The sequence below is a fragment of the Bombus affinis genome, chromosome 3, assembly GCF_024516045.1.
Source record: "Bombus affinis isolate iyBomAffi1 chromosome 3, iyBomAffi1.2, whole genome shotgun sequence".
NCBI classification, from domain to species: domain Eukaryota; kingdom Metazoa; phylum Arthropoda; class Insecta; order Hymenoptera; family Apidae; genus Bombus; species Bombus affinis.
Window position 1 is genome coordinate 14,734,662 of NC_066346.1, and position 18,896 is coordinate 14,753,557.

Below are 18,896 nucleotides of genomic sequence, written 5' to 3' on the forward strand. Positions count from 1 at the left end.
TTCGAACGCGTTACGAACCGGCGAAATGAAATGAGAATATCGGGTCTGCGAATTAGCTGCTTTCATTGCGATAACTACGTCTGCGAGTGAACGAGCATGCCTGGCGAGTTTTGGGTAGCCAGAAAATCCTATTGAAATTTCGATCAAAGCGCGCGAGACATGACGCGATCGAAACTTCCCAGTTTTCTCCTCGCCACGTGGCTGCTCGGCACGATCGCTACTAAGTCGCGAATGAGCGACTTTCTGCAAAGCTTGCAGGAATACGAGATCGTTTACCCTCGAGTGATCCCGAATGAGAGCGCGCGGAACAGAAGATCGACCCACGAATACCGAGAAACTTGGCGCGAGTATCTTCACCAAGAGCCGGTGTTCCTCGAGATCAGCAACTGGACCTTAAGGACCATGGCCAACGATCCATTGATACTGTCGTCGAATTTCACCGTGAATTGGGTGCGCCAGGGTAAAACCAAGTCCGAGCGACGTAACGCCAAGGCGAACTGCGATCTTCCACAAGGCAGCTTGGAAGGAGACGCGAGTTCCTTCGTCGTCGTGACGATATGCGAAGAAGAAGTGTACGCCTTGATGTTGATCGGGCAGAGATCGTTCTTCGTTCAGCCGCTGACGAATGGCCAGCATGTGATGTTTCAGCCGAAAAACGAAAAGTGGTGGTCGATCAGGAATAATTCGAGCTTCGTGTCTGTGAATCCGGAAAACCCTGCAGGTGAGAAGGATCGTTATCGCGATGGCTTTTCATCTTTCGTTAGACGGTTGGATGTAGGTGATTGGTTGATCGATTTACCGACTTCCTTGCCAATTATGTTATAAGCTTCTTACTTTGCGATCCGCCGTTAATTGCTTCTTCTATTCTAAAATTGACTCTGATCGTGATACTGTAAGAACTGATAGCGTCGATATGATAATACCATACATAGAGTATGAGAGTAATCGTAGTACAAACGAATATATATATATTCGGTTTAATAAATTTAATTTAATAAATTTAAACCGTCAAACAGGAAGGGTTTAATCTGCAGGCAAAAAGAAGAAAAAGAAATAATCATTTACAAAGCGAACGACCATTAGCTAATTCCAATTTGAAAATATAGCTAAAGTCAAAGTCATTTTGAACAAATGTTTCCTGTACGCGTTACCGTTTGGCATGGACGAACGTCTCGGACGTTGATGTCCGTACATTTATATATATGTCGGATAGAAGTCAGGATTAAGGAGATGGGCGTTTAATGAATTTTCATTAGGGTTGGCCATTGCCGTGATACGATGGAGAGTTTATTAGCACAGACTTATTAACAAGATTAGGCACTCGTAGCACTAGTGATAATGACCTTAGGTTCGAAACGAATCCGCAGTCCACGGGACTCTTTTATTCTTTACTCGTAGGCAACGCCTAGGTGGTACTCTCAGTTAGCCCGCGAAGTAAGCACTCTATCGAAATGATATCTTAGTCGATGAAATCGTACTCGAAGCTCTCACGATGACACTGTCTAGGAAAAATTGCCCCACTCTCTAGCGACACCAGGTCTTTTATATTCGTGGAGACAAGTCTTCGTTCAGAGAGTGAGGGAAATTGCCGTTGTTGTTAATTAGTCAGTCTTTGGAAGTGTCCTTCACGGAAAAGACTGTTTGCCTATTTTCGTTAATCAAGGTTTAAGGTTTATGACGGGTCGATGTTTTGCGAATATGTCTCGACAACCGGCAATCGACCTACCCATAGAATAGGGTCTGCTTATGACGAGCCATGAGACAGAAACCGTTAGTATGCTTACTGTCAAGTGCCGTTACAACTATTTCTTTTTATGGAGGGCTATAGACTTTTTCATGACTTTGTTAGAAAAACGTTCGTCCCTTGACCGCGGCTACGTTCGGTGACTGGTTGTCACCTCGAACCCAAACTCATTCTCATAGATTGCAGGCAATTACAATCGGGCTGAAGGACGGTAATTGTTTAACTACGGCTATGGTGAAATCCAAACTACAATATTAGGGGTTTTTCCCCGGTTTCAACGGAAGGCTCCGGTGTCGGAGCCATATATATATATGTCGGAGATGTCGGACATATATATATGTCGGAGATGAAAGAGCACCGGAGCCTTCTCCTCGGAACTTTGGGAAGATACCTAGTACTGTAATTTAGATTTCACCATAGCCGTATTAAGAAAACCGTTGTCATTCGATCCGACTGTACTTATTCGAGATTTATGATAGTGAGCTCGGGCTCGAAGCGACAACCAGTCGCCGAACGTAGTCGCGGTCAAGGGGATGAACGTTTTGTTTAACCAAGGCAGGAAGTAACTCTATGACTCTCCTTAAAAGAAATGCTTGGGACAGGGTGCGATGGTAAATGTCTCAATGGTTTCTGTCCCGTGGCTCGCCACACGCAGACTATGCTTCGAGTAAGACGATTACCAGATGTTGATGCGTCTCCACAGTACATGTTCGGCTAGCCCGAGGACCCGCTATAAATCTTAAGATCTATTTAACGAAAGTCCTTCAAACCGACAAACAGCCTTTGTTCCGACTACGGGAAAATTGGAGAAATCTATCCTTCCACGAACGACGCTTCCCGCTAGCAACTTTTCCCAAGGACAGCTAATATCTTTCTCTAACCACCAACATGGAAATTGACCAATTAACAGTAACTCCAATTTCCTTCACTTTCCGAATGAAGACTTTTCTTCACGAATCCGATGATCTCGTGCCCTTAGACACACCCATCATAGTTTTCCTCGACAGCGTCACCGTGATGGAGAGACACACTTTCGTACGATTTGAACGACGATACAAGTAATTCTCCGGTACGTAGTGCTTGTTCTGTGGCGACCTGAATATAACTTAGACTTCCACGAAATATACACGTTCGACATCCCGTTGACCGCGGATTCGTTACCGGACCCGAGGCCATTGTCATAGCGCCGCCAGTATCTAACATTGTGATTAGTTACCAACGCTGTAATACCACTCACTTGTGCCAATAAACTCTACCATTGTTACACCGCATCGATGGCCAATATCAACGAAGATTCATCGAACACCTCCACCCCCAATCCTATCGTCCAGCCGACATATATATATGTCGGAGATGAAAGAACACCGGAACCTTCCCTTTGGAACTTTGGGAAGACCCCTAGTATTGTAATTTAGATTTCACCATAGCCGTATTAAGAAACTGTTGTCATTCGATCCGACTGTATTTATTTGAGATTTATCATAGTGAGCTCGGACTCGAGGCGACAATCAGTCGCCGAACGTAGCCGCGGTCAAAGGGATGAACGTTTTGTCTAACAAAGGCATGAAGTAATTCTATAGCTCTCCTTAAAAGAAATACTTGGGACAGGGCACGAGGGTAAACATTTCAACGATTTCTGTCCCGTGGCTCGCCACACGCAGACTTTGTCCTTCGGGTAAGATGATTGCCAGATGCCAACGCATCTTCACAGTATATGTTTAGCTGGGCGAGGACCCGCTACGAATATTAAGTTTCAATTATACAAAGTCTCTCAAATAGACAAATAGCATGTGCTCCAACTACGGGAAGATAAGAGAAATCTATCCTTCCACGAACGACGCTTCCCGCTAGCAACTTTTCCCAAGGACAACTAATATCTTTCTCTAACCACCAACATGGAAATTGACCAATTAACAGCAACGTCAATTTCCCTCACCCTTCGAACGAAGACTTTTCTCCGCGAATCCGATGATCTCGTGCCCTTAGGCACACCCATCATAGTTTTCTTCGACAGCGTCACCGCGACGGAGAATCACTCTCTAGTGCGATCTCATCAGTAATCGACCTGTCTTTCGTATACGTAATAATTGCCCCTTTCTCTAACGTACAGTGTAACTTAGACGCTAACGAAGGGTAAAGTTCGTCATCCCGTTGACCGCGGATTCGTTATTGAGCCTAGGATCATTGTCATTTGCTTCTCGAGTATCTAATTATCGCGATTACTTGTCCAATTCCATCATAGTTATATTTGCACTAGTAAATATCTCCTCTATTGCATAATGATCACGTCTAGCGCCAATAGGGATTCGTTTCACGCCTTTAACCCTAACTCTAATCTTAACGCCAACCCGACATATATATGCATTTCTGATAATCATTTTCAACTCGCACAGGAAAGAAACATCACTGAGGCTACCGTGAATTAAATTCGCGTATCAAGTAACAGGATAGATACGATTCATACGAAGCTTTGCGTCGTTATTCGAGGTAGGAAAAGCTTTAGCAGTGATATCGAGAAAAGCGAAACTACGAAATCATCGCTGTCGTCGAGACAGAAATTGCTGCGAATATCGCGGAAAGCAGAGCGACGGTAAAGAGTATTACAGGAAAAAGTTGTTCGGAATATTAGCCTTGGCAAACATATTTCAAAGCCGTTGAATATGGCGAGATTGTCCGCTTTGTAAATATTTACCGAAAAACATGTCGTACGAAGCTGGGCAATAAACGCGTTTTTCCACAGTTACAAACAAGTATCGTACGTATGAAATAAGTAACGACGAATTTTCCATTTCACAGCACGCGACAATTGACCGTATTATCAGCGTTTCGTCAGAGTTTCAAGAACTGCGTTTTCTTTTCTGTATTTATGGTTTCGCAACTGTAAAACGGAAGGTTTATTCTGGAGATGCGAGTTCGCGTGAACAACTAGCGCAACGAGTAAAAACACGCGGTTTTTGCAACTCGATCGAATTGTTAGCAACTGTGTGTACGAGATCGTATTACTCCCATCGTTGATCGATGTCAGGCTTCTATCCGACCACACGGACAACGTTCTCCAACGAACAATCAAACATACCAGATAATAATTATTCATTGTATCATTATTGTAGCTATTAACGACACGGGCTTGTTGTCGCATGATAAAAAGCATGCAACTGCGCTGACACGATAATACAGCGAACTTTTGCACGCTGCGATGGAAAACGCGTCGTCACCTGTTTCGTACGAACGATACTCGTTTGTAATTCTGTAAAGAAACGTCCGTTGACGAACATTATATAAAGTTCTTCCTTCTTCTTCTTCTTCTTGTCTGTAAATCAACTCCTTACAATTTGACGGTTTAAATTTGGCACACCCCGTATATACAGGATGCAACGGAACAACGTCTGAAAGCGAGAACAACGCGAATCCTTGTGGAAAAATGAAGAAAAAGTATAGGATAAAACGTTCTCATTTTCGATTTGGAGAATCGAGTCTGAAAATTTATCAAGTATACTCGAACTGTATCCGAATATCGGTTCGAATAATAAATTTATTTAATTATATAATTAATTTATTACAAAGGAAATACAATCTGGATGTGAATGTTAAATGGAAACAAATTTTGCTAAGTTGAAAATCGATCGTATCGTAATTACCACGACTCGTTGTTTACAGATTAAAAATCTGTTTTACGAATACGAGGAGCTATATATCTACTATTATTAATCAATTTTTATGAAAAATTTCGTACGATGCGCGGATAAATTCTAATTTGATAAATTGTTGGAAACGTGGAAAATTGAATGCAATAAAATTACGTGGCACGGTTTACACGGTTGCAACTTTATGACCCACTTAGGTCAAGTAGCAATGAAATTTATTGCATATATCGGAAATTCAAGGCACGTAATTGGCAGTTTATAAACAAATTATTTGTTCTCTTAATTAAATTTCCCGCGTCGAAAGCTGTGAAACGTTTTTGTATCGAAATCGAAGAATCCAACATCGCGATCCTATGAATCGAAGAATGCGACGTAAATGTTCGAAGTATGGTTGAGAAACGATAGAAAATTCCAAGTGTTACGCTGTATTTCTCGTTCGATTTAAATCGAAATTTTAATGAGGAACAGCGCCGATTGATATTTAAAAGTGAAACGGTTAAGAGCAACGATACAGGTTTTGTTAAAAGCAATTGGTCTATTTACCTCGCTGTTTAAACAGGTTTGTTTGACGTTACTTTGGTCAATTTCCATTGACACTTTTATAGATAGCATTCTTTTTTACGGATGGAAAGCCGTCTGATGGAAATTTGTCTGAAATGTCCGTCGTAAAATTGCATTTTCGCGGGCAACAGAAAACAATGGAATTTTGTACAAAAGCGCAATACTTTAATTAGCGCAAAATTCCATCTTCCCCGCTGGGAAATTGAATTTTCTATTAAAGCGTGATACGTTTAATCAGCGGTGGCGTAATTTCAACAAACTAACAACTGGAATATTGACTTGTCACAATTTTGTGACACCGTATATGTCGTTGATACGTTCCAATCTGGTCGTATTTACAATTTCAGAAATTTTGCAACTATTTTTTCATTTTATCCGTAACGAGAATAGCGAAGATAAGACAGGCAAACGTGGTAAAACGTTGATAATTCGGTTACAGGGAAATCGAATAAATTTGAAGTTGAAGAAAGTAAGAGAAAGTCGAAACGAAGCAAACGCGATTCCTTAAGCCACGATGTTCAGGGATTTTATAATCTTTCCGGTGACGTCTTCGACGTGGAATACCCAGAAGCTGAGAAATTGATTCTGTACGATGAAAAAGACGATGTCTCCACAGAATACAACGATACAATAGTGGAAGAATTATCGATCGACGTAAATCCTGTTGAGAAATGCTCAGTTGGTATGACCGCTAGTTACTAAAAGGTTACTAGGGTTATGTTGGTACGACTCCTAACGACGCTCTTTTGCCATAGGAGTCGACCACGCCTTAATTGCTAAGACGCATTGGGAGAGTTTAGACGTTTGCTGTGTGATTTGGTGTTTTGTATAAGAGAGAAAATAAAAGGTGTGATAACCAATCCGAGTGGATCCGAGATTGATTATCAACCCCAACCTATATAAAATAACAAATCCCGAGGAAATTGGATATTTCTCTGGTCCTAAATGGCAAAGGAACAGATTATCAAGTAAGTCAAATATTTTTCCAAATGCCATTCTTGTACAATCGTTGCTTTTCTACTTACCACGTACAATATAGCGGTTAATAAATTAACGAATCATCGAATATTACTGAAAGAAAGAAATTGTACTGATATTCCAATCTATCGTGTACAAAAGTAATAATAACAGCATGTAATATAAGAATAGCTTATCTTCAGCCTTAAAAGGAACTCGGTTTACAATTATTCTCCCTATTGCGTTCCACTCTCGCTTGATCTTCTACACGTTCATCTATATTTCGCTGTTTTTAATTTATTTTATTATTCCCTGTCTATTACACATATGTATATTGTCCATTGCACGAATCTTTATCTATCTTGCCTAATTTAATGTAAAAAAATAGAAAAATAGAAAAATTTGCTGGAGGAATACGTTTACCAAAATTTGTCAAGAATTTTAAAGAAATTTGCAGGATGAAATTCACGGTGATACCGAATTGATATTTTTGAAATTATACCTTTGAAATAATTATTTATATCATAATAATTATTCCACGAATACTTGCTCGTAGATATTAATTTATGCTTTTAATAATCATGCGTTTAAGCTATCAAGTCGAGTCGAGTAGACTTTCTAATTTCGTGGAAGATAAGTCGATTTCTAAGATAAGTCATTTCATAGAGAAAAGACCAGCTGCTAAGGATTCGCCGCCACGATGGCTAGAGCTTGGAATAGCTGCTGATTACTCCGTGGTAGATTTTCATGGAATTCGAGTACAGCAATATATCTTGGCTCTTTTAAACATCGTAAGTAATACCAAACGAAATTCTGTTATTATACTTAGATATAGAATACTTCCTCCTACATATGTACGCAAGCAACCGGGAAACATAGGGCAGAGTTATGCGTATCTCTGTATTTTCAAGGTACGCTACTTGCTTTCAAACATCTCGATCGTATATTCGGATGGAAGCTCTGTATTTTCTGTTTACACTGTTCAAAGCTTGCACGTATCTTTTAAAAAGTTCAGCGAATAATTTATCCGTAATGGAATTTTGTAATCGATTAATTTCAGCCATTCGGTAATTGGTTTTCCAATGCTGTTGAGATTAATAACGTACATTTCCTAAGATAAATATAACGAATAAAATTAATTTTTTAGGAAAATTATATAAGATACGATGTATTTACGAGAGTTTTGAATAATAATTTATTTGTAAGGCTGTAATACTGTTTTAACGCCTGTTACATTTTCGTACGTTTTTTAATCCTAGGTCAGTGCAATTTACATGGACCCATCGCTCGAATCCAACATGATTCTAGTGATCGTACGAATGATTTTATACGCGGAAAAACGAGACGTTATGGTAAGCGATTTCCATTAAATTAAATCATTTAACTAAAGTAGTAACTATCTGAGATACGCATATGCGAGTGTCAATTATTTTATTTTCTACTTATCTGTACAGTGTATGGTATATAAATTATATAGGTCAAAATATCTGCGCATGACGTTTTAGATCGATAAAATGCAACGAGTTCCATTTTGTTAAATTGGACAACCGTGAACGATCCCTTGGAAACAAATTTCCAAACAAACAATTTTCACGGATCATTGGCAAACCTCGCATTTATCGTGTATCCGAAATATCTGTATAATCGACTATTAAACCTTTTTCATCTCTTAAGAATCTTAATTTAATGTTATAGACCTATGATAATATCATTGATATACGACACTTGCGATTCCTTTTACTTTTCTTTTTCCGCTATTCTTCTCTGCTGTTGAATCAACATTTCAACATTTTTCAGGAAGATTAAAATACTAATAGCGTTACAAGTTACATTTGATTACAATCAACAACAAGATTACTTGCACATATATTTATTATCATTGACGAATATTTATATATAGTATATAATGCATGATGTAATAATAAATATAATATATTCGTAATATTTGCTAGCTTTTATTAAGAAAATATTAAACGTTGTCGTAGGTCCGCCGTGGCGATGCCAGACGATCTCTCGAGAACGTGAACAAATGGAACAGAAAGATGCTGTCCTCGAAGGACGTAAATCACGATGTTGCTGTATGGTTGACGCGATTAGATATAGGAGGTCCTTCTGGTTACGCACCTGTGTCAGGAGTATGCTATCCCGCGAGATCGTGCGCGTTAAATCGAGACGAAGGCTTGACCAGCACCTTTATCATCGCTCACGAAGTAGCACACATGTGAGTGTCCCACATGTTGGGATATCGTTGGCAAACTGAAATATTTATAACTGGCCTAGGTATTTACGCAGAGACCGTGTGCTATTTATTTATGCAAATACGTACTTTTACGAGAATAATTTGAAAAATGAAATCTCCATAGGAGAACTTATTATCTTTACCGAATATCACAACGAGTACTGTACTTTGAATCTGCCATAGATTTTTGCGTATTATGTGCGTTCTTGCATTCCTCCTTTCACCTACGATGGCTCTTAAACAAGAAACGATATCGTAACGAGAAATACAACTTAGCTGAGCGTCCACTTTGGTTCCACTAGTGTTGTCCCATACGACTTTGTGTTTGACCTCGCTATTAGGGGACTTTTTACCCAACGTTTCCTTCATCGCCTTCACTACCTTCGATTTATCGAACTTGAGACTTAAACTGGCCGTTACTAAATCTTTCGGCTTCTTCGACATCGGTTGGTGTCTCTTCGTGAACCAATTCGACGGTGCCATAAAGGTCGAAATAGCGGCTTTCGAGGATCCGCTAAGTTTACTTTTAGCTCCGTACAATGTCGACACGTCGAAGCTATTGGAACGGAAGCTCTTCGATCGACTTCCTTTCTGTTCGGTCGTTTTTCCGGGCCAGTTTGATTTGCTATCGTCCCGGGAACTCGGCGCTTCCTCGCCGCATCGGTTGATTTCCATCGCGGAAGACGCTAACGAGCTTACGATCGATATCAGATCCGTATTAGAGCAGACAATGCCCGCAGCACCGGAAACGGATGCACTCGCGGCTCTTGGCAGTTCCGAGACGCGCTTTCGGAGAGAAGACGTCGGCGAAACCGACGGAGTAGGCATTTCAGAGAATCGTTGTTTCGGCTGTTGAGTGTAACGTTGAGCGGAACTGTTACCCTCCAGCGGCTGTATTTCGTACACTTGCTCCGTCGACGTCCTGTACATCCTTAAGCAAACGGATTGCTTTTATTCGAAAGACAGTTTCTTTTTTATCATAATTCGTGCGTTATGATACATGTTTCGATGATTGAGCCGTTAAGCGTGACAAAGCGATGGAATTGTTTTGTACAGAAATTCTGGTTCTAAAATTATGTTAGGGATTCTAGGGCGTAATAACATCTTGGAACGCAAAGTTATCGATGTGTCGATGAAAGTTAAGCGAGCTTTATCGAAGCACACGTTCGAGTCTTTGGACGATTGCTAGGAATACGCGTAATGTTCTTTTCTGTGAGCTGAAAAGTTGAACGACTATAAAAGGCGTTTGTAGAGGATTTGAAAGCGGAAGAAGAGGCAGATTATTTAATACATAATATCTTCCTTTATAATATATCTAATATCCTAATAATTAGATGAACGTAATACAAATGTTTAGAATCAGAAATTATCTGTTTATATAGAGATCTGTTTGATGCAAGATCTAAAATCAATCAAATCGGATTGTATGGATTGTGTATTTGTCTGTGTTAATCCTTTGACGTCGATACCAACGATGTATATAGCGAATGGCGGTTATCAGCCAAGATTATGAGCACGTACGCAAACAGACTATAATATTTTGCAAGTATGAAATGTCTTGGTATGGTACGCTTTAATCTATCCATCCAAGTCAAAATAAGTATAAAAATCGCGTGGCAATCAACATATTAAAAAAAAAAAAAAAAAGGAGAAACAGATGCTTCTATTTATATTCATATTAAAATGATACATATTTGTAATTTTCTGGTAAACTATATCGGTACTCGCATAAAAGTAGATATAGTCATTGAGATTGTGGCTCTATAAATCTCAAATTTAATTCTTCAACACGTTGAGTGTTTAGGTGTTTAGGTGTTTAGGTGTTTAGGTGTTTAGGTACGCAAATAGACTAGAATATTTTGCAAGAATGAAATGTCTTGGTATGGTACGCTTTAATTTATCTATCCAAGTCAAAATAAGTATAAAAATCGCGTGGCAATCAACATGTTAAAAAAAAAGAAAAAAAAAAAAGAAAAAGAAAAGGAGAAACAGATGCTTCTGATTGTTTAGTGCATTTTCATAAAATCTTCTAAATGTTTAATTCTCATAGAATAAAAGGGAGAGCATACGTTTGAATCTCAGCAGATTTTATTAATTCTTTGAAACCATAAATATAATATGAGTATTACATCAACTTTAGTTCACACGTGTAACAACATATTATTCTGCACGTAACAGTTACATTTAATGAAACATTTATTTATCCAGTAAATCCATATTCTCTATTAAACGTTCGTTTATTAATAAAACTGCCATAATCGTCCACGCATTGTTCGCTTCCTTAATTATTTTTCAAAGTATAACGATAATCAATGATGCAACAGAAATATCACGTAACATCCCAACAATCTTACATGAGATTTTAGCTGTTTTTACTATACAAATTAAGTCATTATTAAAATAAGTCATTATAATAATATATATATGTCGGAGATGACAGAACACCGGAACCTTCCCTTTGGAACTTTGGGAAGACCCCTAGTATTGAAATTTAGATTTCACCATAGCCGTATTAAGAAACTGTTGTCATTCGATCCGACTGTATTTATTTGAGATTTATGATAGTGAGCTCGGGCTCGAGACGACAATCAGTCGCCGAACGTACCCGCGGTCAAAGGGATGAACGTTTTGTCTAACAAAGGCATGAATTAATTCTATAGCTCTTCTTAAAAGAAATACTTGGGACAGGGCACGACGGTAAACGTTTCAATGGTTTCTGCCCCGTGGCTCGCCACACGCAGACTTTGTCCTTCGGGTAAGATGATTGCCAGATGCCAACGCATCTTCACAGTATATGTTTAGCTGGGCGAGGACCCGCTACGAATATTAAGTTTCAATTATACAAAGTCTTTCAAATAGACAAATAGCCTGTGCTCCAACTACGGGAAGATAAGAGAAATCTATCCTTCCACGAACGACGCTTCCCGCTAGCAACTTTTCCCAAAGACAGCTAATATCTTTCTCTAACCACCAACATGGAAATTGACCAATTAACAGCAACGTCAATTTCCCTCACCCTTCGAACGAAGATTTTTCTCCGCGAATCCGATGATCTCGTGCCCTTAGGCACACCCATCATAGTTTTCTTCGACAGCGTCACCGCGACGGAGAGTCACTCTCTAGTGCGATCTCATCAGTAATCGACCTGTCTTTCGTATACGTAATAATTGCCCCTTTCTCTAACGTACAGTGTAACTTAGACGCTAACGAAGGGTAAAGTTCGTCATCCCGTTGACCGCGGATTCGTTATTGAGCCTAGGATCATTGTCATCAGCTTCTCGAATATTTAATTATCGCGATTACTTGTCCAATTCCATCATAGTCATATTTGCACTAGTAAATATCTCCTCTATTGCACAATGATCACGTCTAGTGCCAATAGGGATTCGTTTCACGCCTTTAACCCTAACTCTAATCTTAACGCCGACCCGACATCAGAAGTGGGATCAGTGCCGATTATAACAGTGTTAGAACTTACGACCATCGTGCGCGAGTAATTCAGTCGCTAGTGCAAAATCGAGTGTGAAACCTAACAAGTTTTCGCTACCACGTTTTAACCCTTAAAATCGCATGTTCCGACCCCGCTGCATGGGGCGCAGCTGTCAACCTGATTATGAAAGGAAACCATAATTTCAATAACGAGTGGCGAGTCGACTTCTACGTACTGGAAGCATCATTGGGTAGATCAAGTCATCTGGGTGAGTCGTTTCCATTTTACTCCGATTCGGGAGCCGAGCGTTCACTAATTAAAGAGTCCGTGGCCTCGAGATTTCTGGCAAAAGAATGACTGACATATTGGTAATGCGAGGAGTAGGAAATACCTGTATTAAACATACGCCTCCCATTTGTTCATCGTGTGTATTAATGATTTTTACATCGAAGATAATTTCTCATGTCCTTGCTGATAGTTATCTAAAATATGATATCGCGATTAGTTGCGGAACTCTAAGTCTGGGTTTTGACGTAACATTTACACAAAATAGCCTCGCTATGTGTAAAACGAAAATAATTAATGTCTGTAATGAAACCACTGCAAACGAGATCGTCGTTAATGAAGTTGACGCTGATGTACATGGTAATAATAAAAGTCGATCAATTTCGCTTCTCGACAAATTCAAAGATTCATTCGTTACGGGTTTCCTACGTATTCGCGTAAATGCAGGCCGGTTAGAAATACGATTAACTGATCCTAACACCACCGTAGGAGGAAGTCCTTATAGACTTAGCGAGGAGGAGCGGAGAGCGGTACGTGAGAAAATAAGCGTTCTAATTAAAGCAAAGATTATAAGGCCTAGTAATTCGCCATTAGCGAGCCGTAACTCGTGAAGAAAAAAAAACGGCTCAGATAGATTACGAATGGATCCCCGAGATCTAAATCAAAGTATCGTCACGGATCGGTACCCTTTACTCCTTATTGCGGATCAAGTCGCGAGATTGCAAGAGGCGAGATATTTTATTAGCCTGGATATGGCCAGCGGGTTTCACCAAATTCCTATTTATCCTAATTCAGCGGAGTATACAGCGTTCGTTACGACAGACAATATGAGTAGATGACGATGCCGTTTGAACTGAAAAAAATTGCACCGTCCGTTTTTCGGAGGGCCATTCGCAAGGCCCTAGGCGACCTCGCTCATTCGTACGTTGTTATTTATTTCGATAACGTTCTAATTATTGCCGACTCGATAGATCAAGCTTTAGGAAGATTGAACACAGTATTAGATATCCTCGTAAAAGCAGGATTCTCTGTTAACTTTGCGAAATGTTCTTTTCTAAAAACATCGGTGCTCTATTTGAGATATGTAATTCATAACGAAGAAGTTCGTCCCAACCCGGGTAAAATACACACCTTAAGTTCTTTACCTGTGCCAACGGCCGTCACACAGTTCAGGCAGTTCATAGGGTTAGCTTCGTACTTCCGAAAGTTCATCCCTAAATTCTCACAGGTGATGAAACCCCTGTATGCGCTCATCTCAGATAACAGAAATATAACTTGGACAGATAGGCACGAGAAAATAAAACAGGGAGTTTCCGCCCTGTTCGACGCGCCGGTGTTAATGATATTCGACCCCAATTATCCGATAGAACTACATACTGACCCTAGCTCGGAGAGTTACGGGGCGATTTCGACGCATCAAGTTGAAGGTAAAGGCAAAGTAATAGGGTATTACAGCAAAAGAACTACCCTCGCGGAATCTAGGTATAATTCCTACGAACTAGAGACGATAGCAGTCGTAAACGCAGTCGAGCATTTCCGTCACTATCTACATGGAGGGGAATTTCTTGTCGTCGCGGATTGCAACTCGTCGAAAGCGTCGAGTAATAGAGTACATTTAAATGACAGGGACCATAGGTGATGGGCCTACTTGCAGACTTTTGTTTTTATGACATTTTGTACCTGGAAAGTAAACGGACGGCCTACGTAGATTTCTTCTTGCGAAACCCCGTAGACTTAGACCACCGTAAAATTGATAAAATTGGGGAGAAAGAAATCAATCTGGCCGAAATATCGGAAGACTGGCTACTAGCCGAACAACGTCGTGATTCTCAAACCTTGGAAGTCGTCAAGGAATTGCAAAACGATGAGCTCGCGGAAGACACCGCGAATATATACGAATTACGGTCCGGTACTCTTTACCGTAGGATACAAAGAAAAGACAGGACTCTCTGTTTACCTATAGTCCTAAGAGGTTTTAGATAGTCTGTTATTAACCATGTGCACCAGTCAATTATGCACTTAGGTTGGGAGAAAACGCTCGAGAAACTATACGAGTATTACTGGTTCGAAGGGATGGCGAAGTACGTTCGCCGATTCATTGAGAACTGTCATGCTTGTCAAGTTTCGAAAGCTAGTTCAGGTAAGATACAAGCCGAACTACATCCTATACCTAAGACCAGCATACCCTGGCATACGGTCCACATGGACATAACAGGCAAGTTGAGTGGTAAAAGCGATTCAAAGGAGTACGTCATTGTTTTGATCAACGTGCTCACTAAATTCGTATACCTGCATCATAATCGTAAGATAGATTCCCGTAACACCATTAAAGCGCTTAAATCCGCTATATTTTTATTCGGAAGTCCCTGCCGATAATAGCAGATCAGGAAAGATGTTCTAAGGGTAAAGAATTTCGAGAATTCTGCGAAAGCAAACGAATTAAAGTTCGCTTGATAGCGACCGGTGCTAGTAGAGCCAATAGACAGGTAGAACGTGTTATGCGTACATTGAAAATATGTTCACGGTAGTAGAGACGACCGGGCGGTCATGGCAAGACGCGATTGGGGAGATACAATTGGCCCTGAATTGCACCACCAACCGCGTGACTAAGGCGAGCCCACTGGAACTACTAATCGGTAGGACAGCAAGACCGTACGACTTGTTGCTACCTGATAGCGTTGAAGAAAGAGGAATAGACATCTCCGATGTAAGACAACAGGCGACAAAAAAATATAGCAAGTAGCACCAAACACGACAAAGAAAGATTCGATAACACCAAAGCTAAAGTGGTTAGGTTTAATGTCGGTGATTTCGTATTGCGCAAAATCGAGGAAAGAAACCAAATCAAGTTAGATCCAAAATTTAGGGGCCCATTCGTAATAGCAGAGATTTTGGAAGGGGATAGATATACTTTAAAGATATTAGACGGCAAACGATCGTATAAATACAGTCATGACAGATTAAGAAAAATGCCGAATAGTTGCGTTCCTGCTGAGTTGGACGTCTGTAGTGATGACAATGGCAGTGACAGTGACGATATGACTACACCGATCTCAGAGGATCATTAACACTATGACCATGACATGTAACACAGTGTTTCCACACACAAGCCTAGTGTTACCATACACTAGCACACAAGCCTAGTGCGACCACACACTAGCATTCGATATTTCCACACAAGCCTAGTGCGACCACACACTAGCATTCGATATTTCCACACAAGCCTAGTGCGACCACACACTAGCATTCGATATTTCCACACAAGCCTAGTGCGACCACACGCTAGCATTCGATATTCCCACATAAGCCTAGTGTGACCACACACTAGCATTCAGTGTCTCCATACACGCCTATTACATCAATGCACTCGTGTTCAGTGTCTCCATACACTGCACTCGCATTCAGTGTCTCCATACACACCTATTACATCAATGCACTCGTGTTCAGTGTCTCCATACACTGCACTCGCATTCAGTGTCTCCATACACGCCTATTACATCAATGCACTCGTGTTCAGTGTCTCCATACACTGCACTCGCATTCAGTGTCTCCATACACGCCTATTACATCAATGCACTCGTGTTCAGTGTCTCCATACACTGCACTCGCATTCAGTGTCTCCATACACGCCTATTACATCAATGCACCCGTGTCCAGTGTCCCCATACACTGCACTCGCATTCAGTGTCTCCATACACGCCTATTACATCAATGCACCCGTGTTCAGTGTCTCCACACACGCCGAGTGCGGTAATATGATCCAACAAACTGAGACTCGTCCGTGTACGAAATCGAAAATGATCTGTCATGTCATTACGGTCTGACTGGTAACTCACAAAATGCAACTGGCGCTTTGAATACCAATCATAATGCTACTGACTTTTGTGTTTTTTTTTCTTCCCTACTTTATCATTGAACGTCCGATCGAAATTTTTGTTGTTAACCTGGGCCCTTGACCTATTTGGACAGTTAGTTAAACCATAAATAAACTAGTGTAATATAATTTAGCTAAAGTATAAAGGAGTAAAATATTAGTCATATCAAGTCTAATGTTGGGAGAACCCAATATTTTAGATCCACCCGAGGACGTGTGATAGTCAGAATGGCCGTGTCGGAGATGAAAGAACACCGGAACATTCCCTTTGGAACTTTGGGAAGACCCCTAGTATTGTAATTTAGATTTCACCATAGCCGTATTAAGAAACTGTTGTCATTCGATCCGACTGTATTTATTTGAGATTTATGATAGTGAGCTCGGGCTCGAGGCGACAATCAGTCGCCGAACGTAGCCGCGGTCAAAGGGATGAACGTTTTGTCTAACAAAGGCATGAAGTAATTCTATAGCTCTCCTTAAAAGAAATACTTGGGACAGGGCAAGACGGTAAACATTTCAACGATTTCTGTCCCGTGGCTCGCCACACGCAGACTTTGTCCTTCGGGTAAGACGATTGCCAGATGCCAACGCATCTTCACAGTATATGTTTAGCTGGGCGAGGACCCGCTACGAATATTAAATTTCAATTACACAAAGTCTCTCAAATAGACAAATGGCCTGTGCCCCAACTACGGGAAGATAAGAGAAATCTATCCTTCCACGAACGACGCTTCTCGCTAGCAACTTTCCCCAAGGACAGCTAATATCTTTCTCTAACCACCAACATGGAAATTGACCAATTAACAGCAACGTCAATTTCCCTCACCCTTCGAACGAAGACTTTTCTCCGCGAATCCGATGATCTCGTGCCCTTAGGCACACCCATCATAGTATTCTTCGACAGCGTCACCGCGACGGAGAGTCACTCTCTAGTGCGATCTCATCAGTAATCGACCTGTCTTTCGTATACGTAATAATTGCCCCTTTCTCTAACGTACAGTGTAACTTAGACGCTAACGAAGGGTAAAGTTCGTCATCCCGTTGACCGCGGATTCGTTATTGAGCCTAGGATCATTGTCATTAGCTTCTCGAGTATTTAATTATCGCGATTACTTGTCCAATTCCATCATAGTCATATTTGCACTAGTAAATATCTCCTCTATTGCACAATGATCACGTCTAGCGCCAATAGGGATTCGTTTCACGCCTTTAACCCTAACTCTAATCTTAACGCCGACGCGACATATATATGTAGTATCTATTTACAAGTATCGCAGATTACCTCTTGAAAAGTAAGAAAACATAAAGACTAAAGTAAAGTTGTAAATCTAAACTACAGTTCAAGTTATACAAGGCATGCAAAGCTTCTCTTGAAACGTTAGGTGCGTACTTCGATATACAATATAAAGAAACATAGCCCGCGAGAAAAGCTATATAGTACATACCATACAGATCCCTCGCCATAACTTTGTCAATATGCTCAACGAAATCGGTAATTTCGGCGCCACCACTCAAACGCCGTTTCTCTCGCTTTGGATAATTGAATTAAATCCAGATCGTCCATGTTTACAGCGAAGCAACACGTGATACCGCCAAAAGTGCTTTCCATCCCCTCACATAACTGACATCGGCCGTCCGTGGATCCAACGGAAGGATTTTGAACGTTGGAGAATGCGTAACGCTGATTGGCTATTGAGCTCGGGGGTCGATCGTAGAAGGGGACGCCGGGTCGCAACGAGCCTCACAGTACCACTTCGACTGTGAACGCGATAGGAATTGGATCGTCTATTTTACAAAGCTCCTTTATCTTTTGCAACAATTACATTCGAATGTCTTTTCAAGCGCTAACGACATAATCGACGTTTGGTAAGCGATTAGTAACTGCGAATTCGTAGAATTCGTGGATAATTCTCGAGCTGTTTCGTGCGTACGCGATATTAAGTGGCACGCAAACAGGTGCACCTATTCGCGTAGCGCAAGAAATGTATCACGGAGGTCGTTCGAATTCGGGTGCACGATCTATGCCTATGACTGTGCAGTAGGGCATACTCTTCTCGACCACTTGTCTGGCGCCAACCACCACTATTGTCTCGCGAAGGCCAAGCTGTAAATCTTCGTTGCTTATACCGTTTTCTTGGTGAGTGTTAATTTTTTACTTATTC

At 40.8% G+C, this 18,896-nt stretch overlaps 1 protein-coding gene across 2 annotated transcripts in view; it reads left to right on the forward strand.

The window, feature by feature from the left end:
- Window positions 1-6,687: 6,687 nt before the first annotated feature.
- Window positions 6,688-18,896, forward strand: part of LOC126914800 (A disintegrin and metalloproteinase with thrombospondin motifs 3-like) — a 62,882-nt gene continuing 50,673 nt past the window's right edge. For both annotated transcript variants that reach the window (XM_050719224.1, XM_050719225.1), the window contains exons 1-4: window positions 6,688-6,917; window positions 7,573-7,697; window positions 8,166-8,258; window positions 8,892-9,127. In XM_050719224.1, the coding sequence (XP_050575181.1) occupies window positions 8,181-8,258; window positions 8,892-9,127 (314 nt within the window). In that variant the 5' untranslated portion in view covers window positions 6,688-6,917; window positions 7,573-7,697; window positions 8,166-8,180. The remainder of the gene's footprint in view (window positions 6,918-7,572; window positions 7,698-8,165; window positions 8,259-8,891; window positions 9,128-18,896) is intronic.